Source organism: Rattus norvegicus, chromosome 14 (assembly GCF_036323735.1).
Source record: "Rattus norvegicus strain BN/NHsdMcwi chromosome 14, GRCr8, whole genome shotgun sequence".
NCBI lineage: Eukaryota > Metazoa > Chordata > Mammalia > Rodentia > Muridae > Rattus > Rattus norvegicus.
The window spans coordinates 76,828,973-76,838,908 of record NC_086032.1 but is presented as its reverse complement, the minus strand read 5'-3'; the positions used below and the strand labels follow the sequence as shown (position 1 = coordinate 76,838,908).

Sequence of the window (9,936 nt, the reverse complement as noted above, 5' to 3'; positions counted from 1 at the left end):
TTTTAACCGCTATTTTTTAGATGCTGCAATAACATCATTATGTGGAAACCTTGGCCATGTCTCTGATTATTTCCTTTGGAGAGATTTTATAAGTGAATCACAGAACCAAATAGGAGCAGCCTTTTGGACGCACTTGGGAAATGTGATCAAATTACTTCCCCCAAGGAGACCACAGCAATGGAAAAGAATGGCTATCTGTTTATATTTTGGGTTTTGAGTCAGAGTTCAACTGTGTGGCTCAGGTTTTCCTGGAACTTGTGATCCTCCTGCCTCAGACTCTTGACTGCTTAGATGGCTCAATGGCGTGACCTGTCAGAGCACTTCCAGCACTGACGTGACCGCTTTACTGAAAATAGTAACTGTCTGAGCTAGAGAGATGACTCGGCTAGTAAGAATGCCTACTTCTCTCATAGTGGACCCCAGTTCAATTCCCGGCACCCATATCAGATGACTCACAAGTGCCTATAAGTCCAGCATCAGGAGACCCCACTGTCTGGCTTCCAAAGACACCCGCACATAACCCTACACACGTAATTAAAAACAATAAAAAATAAATCTTAAAAATAGTAACCTCCACTCATTTGAAGGCAGGAAATGGTTTTTAGTTTGTTTATTTGTTTGTTTGTGTCAATGTGTACACGTTCATGGGTGATGATACATACCCATGAACACGTCAACCTCAAGTATCATTCTTCAGAGGTTCCATCTACCTAATTTTTCGGGGACAAAAATCTCTCCTTGGGGCCTGAAGATAGCTAATGATCCCAGATGTCCTCCTGTCTCTGCCTCCCCAGCACTAGAACTATAAACATATGTTACCATGACTGGCTTGTATGTAGATTTCTGCAGATGGAACTCAGGCCCTTGCAATTACACAACACGCACTTCACCAGCTGAGCCGTCTGCCAGCCCTAATCGGCTGTATCAGCTGAAATAAGCAGGATGATCAGGGCTTGGAACAGCTGCAGTCCGTTCAACCAGTCTGCCAGTGGGCTGTGTCCACAGCCTGCCCTCCACCTCCTAAAGGCATGGCTTCCGATTGGGGGCCCCTGACACCAACAGGTTGTCCCCTGTTGGTGCTCCCTGGAGGAAAGACAATGAACCAACCAAAAGCACAAGTCTCTGCTTTGTGGAGATCACAGCCTACGATACTTGAGACACAGTGACAGGCACCATAGGGCCTCCAGCTCTACCCGTCTGCTTCTTCAGTGCTGAGCATATGGTGTATGTGGAGAGTAGGGCGCCCATGCAGCTGTAACGCAGTGATTGCCAGGAGCTCCACAAGGCAGCAGATGGGGAAGAGACCTCACTAGGGCCATTAGCAGGAGCATAGCCACACTGACACCTGATTTCTGACTTCTGGCCTTATGGAACTAAGAAAAAGAATTGTTGTTCTAAGCCGCCTATTGGTAGTGATTTGGTCTGACAGACACAGGCACTAATCCAGGCTTGTTGCTCTGACAGGGAGAATTGGCTACTGGGGTAAAGGCCCTGGGATACCCCAGCTCGTGCATTTGAGGGTGTCAGGGTGCACAAGCTTAACCTGAGCTCTGCTGCTCTGTTCTGACAAGATGGGTCAGTTTTGTCACCTCTCAGTGCCTCGGTTTTCCCTTCTGTAAGTTAAGGATAGTACCAAATGCCCCAGAGGACTTCAGAGTGGCACATATTGGTCACCCAATACTGATTGTTCTAGTTGTCTGTTGCTGGGATAAAATGCCTGGACAAAAGAAACTCAAAGGAAGAAGGGGCTTATTTGTTTATAATTCCAGATGACAATGTACCCCTATGCAAAGTCAGGCAGGAACTTGAAGCAACTTGAAGCTGTAGCCAGTCAAGAGCAGAAGAAGGAAGGTCTGCATGTTTGTTGGTGCTCATATGTCTCTTTGCTCTCTACACTTACACAGTTCAGGAACCCTAGGGAATGGTGTCGCCCACAGTGAGCTGAGTCTTCTCACATCAATGAGTACAATCAAGGCAACTCCTGAAGACACGCCCACGGGCCAATCTGATCAAGGGCAGCCCTGCTTGAGACTCTCTTCCTAGGTGATACTGGATCTCCTGAGACTGGTGTGCTGGTTGGCAGTGTCACTGTCCTCAACTCTGTTTCCATCCCTGTGACACCTTTGATAGAAACAGAACATGTCTCCAAAGATGTATCCACTTGACATAGATCATTTTGATCAAAGGCAATGAAAGATGATCAAGAAGAGAGGTCTTCAGGCCTCCCTCCCCCTCCCCCTCCTCCAGACCGGATGGATGTCCACCTTCCTCCTTGCAGTTTACAAAGAGGCTGTCTAGAAGTCTAGTTGGTTCCTGGGTGTGTCCTTCTGGAAGGCTTTGCCTCTGGAGCTGCAGCTTCTCTTTGCCCCCTCCATTCTTTAAAGCGTATTTCTTTGCTAAGAAGCCAGTCACCCAGGCCAAGCCTCTAGTTAGCTGCTCTTTCTCTGCCTTGTGATTTTGTGAAGCCTACGCATAGCTAACAAATTGCTTTTCTCTTGCTAATCATGTTTTGCTAAGAAGTCTCTAAACTTTGAGCATTGAGGGGAAATGGCTTTTTTGTCCTCTCTATTCAAACCTTTCCTTCTCCTTATTGTTAAGGACATTGTCATCAACATCACTTTGATGTCCCCGGTGTGAACCTGATGACTCCTTGAGCTCACAGAGGCTGCTGGATGTCCGAGAAGCCTGTTGGAGGGGATGTGAGGGAGACTCCCACAACTTGCATAGTGGGGACAGACAAGGGTGGGCTGCCAAGAGCCCATGGAAGGATGGAGAATGGGGTAGGCTGTGGCCGGGGGCATTGACAGGCAAGAGCAAATGTGAGCCCTGGCAGCTATGGAGGACCATTCTTTCCCCTTTACAGCAGAGCCCACCCCACCTGTACATGATGGGTCAGGCACACAGACAAGGCATCGGACAGGAGGCAGAAATGGAAGAGGCAGAAAGAACCCATCCAGGTTCCTCTCTGGGCTCGGAGGTGAACTCAGGTAGGGAAGCCAACACTTAACAGCAGGTTAGACCAGAATTGCTATAAGACTCCTGAGTTCAAACCCCTAGCAACCACATAGAAGTCAGACATGGCCATGTGCAACTGTAACCCCAGCATTGAAAGGTAGAGACGGGCAGGTCCTAGGAGTGAACTGGCAGGGCTGCCTGTCTAGCCCAAACCACAAGCTTCCACTTCAGTAGAAGACGCTTCCTCAAAAATGAAATTATAAGGGGCTGGGGATTTAGCTCAGTGGTAGAGCGCTTACCTAGGAAGCACAAGGCCCTGGGTTCGGTCCCCAGCTCCGAAAAAAAAGAACCAAAAAAAAAAAAATGAAATTATAGGTGTCTTAGTTAAGGTTTTATTGCTGTGAAGAGACACTGTGACCAAGGCAACTCTTATAAAGAAAGGCATTTAGTTAGGGCTGGCTTACAGTTTTGGAGTTTAGTCCAGTAGCTTCATGCAGGAATCATGCAGGCAGGCAGACGTGGCACTGGAGAAGGAGCTGAGACCTTCAGGCAGCAGAAGGGGGTTGTGTGCCACACTGGATATAGCTTGAGCATAAGAGACCTCAAAGCCCACCCCCACGGCGAGACTCTTCCTCCAACAAGGACACACCTACTCTAGCAAGACCACACCTCCTAACAATGCTTAGTCTATGGGCTAAGCATTCAAACACATGAGTCTATGGGGGCCATTCCTTTTCACACCACCTCAGTGGCCGATAAGGGACAGTACCTGAGGTCCTCTTCCAGTTGTATATGCATATAGGCACATGTACACACACTTCTTTGTCTGAAATGTCCCAGGTCTGGTAGCTCTACATATTCATATCTACTCATTCATATCTACTTACCATGAAGGCCATGCCTTCAACTCCAGCACTCCAGGAAGTGGGCATCCAGCTGAATTCATAAGATAGTGCAGCAGTGAGGTAAGAGAGGCCAGAGAACCCAGGTCACTGACAAAAGGACACATCCAATGAGGCATTCAAAGGCTGGAGTGTCCAGCTGGTGTTTTTGAACAGACCCTGGGTAAACCTGAGTGATCATAGCACCTTAGTCCTTCTTACCCCTTCCATGGGGTAAGATGTGACTGCATCCTCCTGTGGGAGAGGACAGACAGCCTGTTCCCAACCATCTGATGAAAGTGGCAAAGAAGAGAACCAGAGGACACATGCGTAACCACTGTGCATCTTCTCAGAATTGCTGTTCTGAATGTTCTAAATGATCAAGGAAACAAGTGATATTCACACTGACACCTGCGACAGAGAGAGAAAGAGAGACAGAGACAGAGACAGACAAGAGACACAGAGACATAGAAGCTTAAAGATTTGCCAACTGGAAATAGCTCAGCTGGTAACATGTTTGTTTGTACAACTTTCTGAGTTCAACCTCAAGCACAAGAATCTGAGTTCAATTCCAAGAACCCACATTAGGAGGAGAAGGAGGAAGAGGAAGAAGAGGAAGAAGAGGAGGAAGAAGAAAGAAAAAGAAGGAAGAAAGGAAGGAAGGAAGGAAGCAGCAGCTGAACATGGCGATATGAAGTTGTCATCCAGTACTAAGGAGGCAGAGAGAGGTGAATCCTGAGACTCCTGGTCAACCAGCCTGGCCTACCTGGCAAGTTCCAAGCCAGTGAGAGACCCTGTCTGTCTTAGGTTTTTATTGCTGTGAGAAAGCACCATGGCCAAGTAAACTTATAAAACGAAGGGTTTATTTGAGGTTTACAGTTCCAGAGGGTTTGGGTCCATTACCATCATAGTGAGGAGCATGGTAAGAGGCAGGCATGGTGCTGGAGCAGCTGACAGCTCACAAATGGGAAGCAGAGAGCTCACTGGGAGTTGCATTGGCTTTTGAAGCCTCAAAGTCCACCCCAGTGGCATACCTCCTCCAATGAAGCCACACCTCCTAATCCCTTCCAAACAGGTCCACCAACTAGGTGGACCAATTATTCAAACATATGAGCCTATGGAGTCCATTCTCATTCAAACCATCACACTGCCAAAAAAGGTTGTCCTCAGGCCTCCACACGAACACACACACGTGTGCATCAGGACCTGTGCACACAGACAAACATGCACACACATATATGTAGACATGTATGCATGCACACAAAAAGGTGATAAATAGTTCTGCTTTTTGCCTGAGAAAACCCACAAGGTGGTATGAGAACCAAAATCTGGAGGCCTACCACAGGTTAGGCATTCTAGCACATACCCTCAAGATGACTGTTGAGGCAATTTAGTATGGAGATGTCCAGGCCCTTTTCCGGTGCAGTCAGTCAGGCTGGAAAGGGCTACTAGATAGAGTGTGTGTGTGTGTGTATGTTGTGGGGGGGGGTTTCAGGAAGTTCCTGAAACCCACCACAGCTCAGTGAGGAAACACTGCAACTGAAACAGATCTGCCTGCAACACCAGTCACATAAGCCCAGCAAGCTTTCTCAGAGGAAGCCAGCCAGGATTAGAGAGGGCAAGCACTCTCCCAGGACTCCCATTACAAGATGGAGGAAAAAGAACACTGGTGTGTGTGTGTGTGTGTGTGTGTGTGTGTGTGTGTGTGTGTGTGTGTGTTGGGGGGGTTCCTCTTAGCCAAGGGGGAAGGTCAACCCATAGCCAAGAATGGCTTCTCCCTGGTCTGTGGCCAGCTCTGGGGATAGTTCCCATAGCACATGCCTGGGAAACAGAGCGGCCTGGCCTGTGGCTTGGCTGGAACCCACAGCCCATGCATTCCCCTATTAGTGATTTCTCTACCATGAAAGTGGACACCAGCTTCTGGAAGAGGTTGTAAGAGTTTAAAACCACAGGGCTGGAGGGGCAGATCTCTCTTGCCTATTGGTTTCCAAGGTGATGATTTTTATGGGGAAAAACATTAGTGATGAAAGTTTAAAACAGAGATAAGTGCCAGGGGACGTTATTTTAAAGCACCACCTGGATCTCCATCACTGGGCTAAACGCATGAACCTGTCAGTTCTGTGGAAATGGCTGGCTTGGCCTGCCTGAAGTGTGGAGCCTAGTAACAGACTCCCTAGTTGCTTTGGCCACCAGGAATCTCCCAGCTGAAGACAGAGCTCCTGTGTGTGAACGGCAGGAGCATCTGTGTATTAGTTTGCTAGGGATACAGTAACAACACTCCACAAACCAAGGAGACTGCACAACTGCAATTGGTTGTCCCATAGTGCTAGAGGCTAGAAGTTAGATCTGGGCGTCAGCAGGGCTGCGTTTCCTCCAAGGATCTAAGGAAAGATCTGTTCCAGGTCTTTCTCCTCACTTCTGGCATTAGAACTCCAGTCTTTCTAAGTCATATATGCTGGCCCCTCCCCCACTGCATATTTCCATGTGGGAACTATGTCTCGTGCCTCTTTGTCTCGGCCCAGTGGCTATTTTACAAATACATAGGTTTGTATATGTAAATGCATTTGAATGCCCAGTCTTCTTAGAGCGAGGTAATCTTTATAAATAACCCTACAGGAGCCAGGGAGATGTCTCAGTTGTGTTGCTGCATAAGCCTGAAGATCAGAGTTCAGATCCCCAGCTCTCAAGATAAAGGCTAGGTATAGCTATGTACATGTGTAATCCTTGTATTGAAGAGGCTGACACAGAAGGATCATGGAAGCTTGCAGGCCAGCTAGTCTGGCTGGATTGATGAACTCTAGGTTCACTGAGAGACCCTGACTCAAATAGTGTGAAAAGCAGTTGAAGAAGACATCTGAGGTTGACCACACACACACACACACACACACACACACACACACACACACACACAGAGAGAGAGAGAGAGAGAGAGAGAGAGAGAGAGAGAGAGAGAGAGAGAAACTTCTGTGGGCGAAGCCCTGGAGTCCATGTAGCAGACATGATTAACAAGTCATTTCTAGCTTTCTCTTCTTCCCTAGCTCAGTGGTCTTCATTGGAGCTGTTAAGGGTCTTAGAGGGTCTCATGGAGGCCCTGGGTGTGCAAGGCTGGAGCCGAGAATCACAACAAGTGTGCACCCTAGGCTCGAGGCTGCTGTTTACCTGGCAACAAGGGCCTCATCATGTCTTCGGCTCAGTGGTTGATCAGGTTTCCATGCAATACATTAAGACACCGCAGTTAAGCCCGTGGGATACCTGCAAGAAAGAAACCACGGGAGTACTCACCTCTCTAATGCTAGTCAGAGTCTACAATAGGGTGCCTTGGTAAGAAAATCTGCTGCACTGAGAATCACAAGGACAAAATAAAATGACCCTTTCTTCTGCTATTGACCTTGCCTGCCATCAGCTTTTTAATACGGGAGTTTGAAATTATGGGCAGATCCAAGCATGTGGTCCCTAGCACACACTGCTTATACATGCTGAGCACTGTGCTCAGGCCAACCCGCAGGCTTCTGACACCTCTACCTGGCTACGGTACACCAGGTCTCTCCACACCACAGACTCTGACACTTCATGCTTCTTGGGGACCAGTTTGTGTCCCTCACCGAAATGAGGTCATTTCCAGAACCTTGGGGTGCAGCTGTGTGTGGAGACTGAGCTCCTGACGACATGATTAAAGCAAGGTCACACAGGTGGGTCTGGATCAATCTTAGCAGCAGCCTCTGACAAGAGGAGATGGAGACACAGAGACAGAGGAAGAGCTTATGGGACACAGGGACCAACGCCTTCTGCAAGCTAAGGAGAGAAGCCCCAGGAAGAGCCCCTCCTTCATCTGGGCCATTGGTCTTCAATGTTGTGAGACGATACACACTTGCTGTCTCTGTACCCAGCCTGTGGGCTTTGTTCAGTCAGCCAAGTAGACACTCTCTGCTTGAGAAAGCCACCAAACTCAGGTATAAATTAAATAGAAATCGGGAGAAAAAATAGTCAAAATATAGGCAAAACTTCACTTCAGAGGTCAGCTAAGAATTACTTTCCTAACAGGTGAAACCATGTTTTTCATGTGTAGCAAGAAGAATGTGTGATGAAGGTTTTTGTTCTGCTCGTTGATCAGGGAGGAGAGGAGGAGAATACAGAGTCCATGCCTGGCATGCACAAGGAAGCTTAGCTCCTGACCACCAAGGGCCTGGTGGCACCTCTACGACAGCTCCATTGGCGGGGTCTGTAGTGTTGTAGGTTACCCACTCTTCTTACTATGGCAATGAGTCAAGGAATCTGACAGGAGTCAGCCTGGGAAGAGCTTGATACTGTGTGTGGAGGCAGAGGGATTTCCTCCAGAAGATATGCCTCCTGGAAGTCCCAGGAGGAGAAGAGGGGTGTGTGTGCAAGGACAACACCTGGAGTGAGGCTGATGGGAAGGCACTCTACTGTCAACCCCCTTCTTCTGGCTTCCAGTGGGTTACTTTATGGTCATCAACAGGAGGAGTTCCCCCTCCCTTTCTTATTCCCTCTCCCCATCCCAGCTCCAATGGGCTTCTCTCCACCATGCATCCAAGACTCTTTTGAATCATTTCTGCTCCTCTGTAGCTTTCTTCTCCCTCCTTCCTTCCTTTCCTCTTCCCCTCCCCCTCCCCTTACCCCTCCCCCTTCCTTCTTTCTTCACAAGGTCTCACTGTGTGGCCCAGGCTGGCCTGCCTCAGCCTTTGTGCCGTTTAGGTTTTTGTTTTGTTTTGTTTGTTTGTTGTCAACTTGATACAAGCTAGAGTCATCTGGGAAGAGTGAACATCCATTGTGGCATTGCCTCCATCAGATTGGCCAGTAGGCAAGGCTTTGGGGGCATTTTCTTGACTCATGATTGATGTGACGCCACTGTAGGCGTCACCCTGGGCTGGTGGTCCTGAGTTGTATAAGAAGGCACACTGAACAAGCCATGGGGAGCAAGGCAGTAAGCAGTACTCCTCCATGGCCTCTGCATCAGCTCCTGCTTTCCTCTGGGTTCCTGCTTGAGTTTCCACTCTGACTTCCCACAGTGAGACTGTGATCAGGTGGTGAAAGCCAAATAAACCCTTTCCTCCCCAAGATGTTTTTGGTCATAGTATTTATCACAGCAGTAGAAACCGGCCTGGAACAGTGTCAGGCTACAGTTGAAGTTGTGCACCCTGGCGCCCAGCTCCCAGCAGGTTCTTATTAGATGTAGGGGTAGTGGTACTTGCTAATGTCATACTCGGCTCTCATAAGCCAGGCAATTCCTGCATACAGCTCACTGTCAGTTTGTATCTAGACGCAACTTTATTCACATGTGTTAACAGGCATGAAGCCACAGACTACTCTGAAGATGCACAGTACACGTCTTGAAATGTCCCCTGTCTGTCCCTTTCCTGTCATGTACATGGCAGGAAATAAAGAGGAGAGGCAACGGCTGGTTTGCATTAATTACCTAAATCAGCCAGGTGGGGAATGGCATTGTGGCCCTCTTACAGGAGAGGAGCTGAGGCAGGCTCAAGGCACAAGGTCAGTGTCAAGGTCCCAGCATAGAGGAGGCTCCTGCCTGGGTCGCTGGCTGGGTCAGGCTCGTGGAAGCATCAACACTGACACATGTTAAGGACGCTCCTTTGTAAGCTATCGGTTGTATTTCTCTGTGGTGTTGAGGTCACAGTCTTTCTAAGGGCCACTCAAAGCATCCACCTGCCTCAGACGGGTGCAGGTGACGTCAGACCAGCACTGGTGTACAAACAGGGAGTAACAGGCCCCAGGCCTCTTTTGACTTGGGAGGTGCCTCTTGCAGAAGTCAGGATGCTTTTTCAAAACTTCCTTCGTTTTGTGCTTTTGTACCTCGCAGGTCAGGCTCGGGTAGGTGTAGATCTAGCACATGGGGCAGGAAAACAGGACTTGGGGCAGGAAAGGATGGGCTGAACCCCTGAGGGTGCCGTGGCTCACATATGCTCCTGTCCTTCCTCACCTCCTGTCTTGTTGCTTTGACAACATGCCCAGCAAAAGCTACCTAAAGAAGGAAGCAGCTTTGCTCTGGCTGCTGGTCTCAGGGCTTGTTATCCATGATGGCAGAGGAGGTCCGGCACCAGGAGGGGACGGTGGCTGGTGACAT

At 48.8% G+C, this 9,936-nt stretch overlaps 1 protein-coding gene across 1 annotated transcript in view; it reads right to left on the bottom strand.

The window, feature by feature from the left end:
• Positions 1-3,335: 3,335 nt before the first annotated feature.
• Zbtb49 (zinc finger and BTB domain containing 49) overlaps positions 3,336-9,936 on the bottom strand; it is a 32,586-nt gene continuing 25,985 nt past the window's right edge. The window contains exon 8 of the mRNA XM_063273141.1: positions 3,336-7,088. Within this exon, the coding sequence (XP_063129211.1) occupies positions 7,072-7,088 (17 nt within the window). The 3' untranslated portion in view covers positions 3,336-7,071. The remainder of the gene's footprint in view (positions 7,089-9,936) is intronic.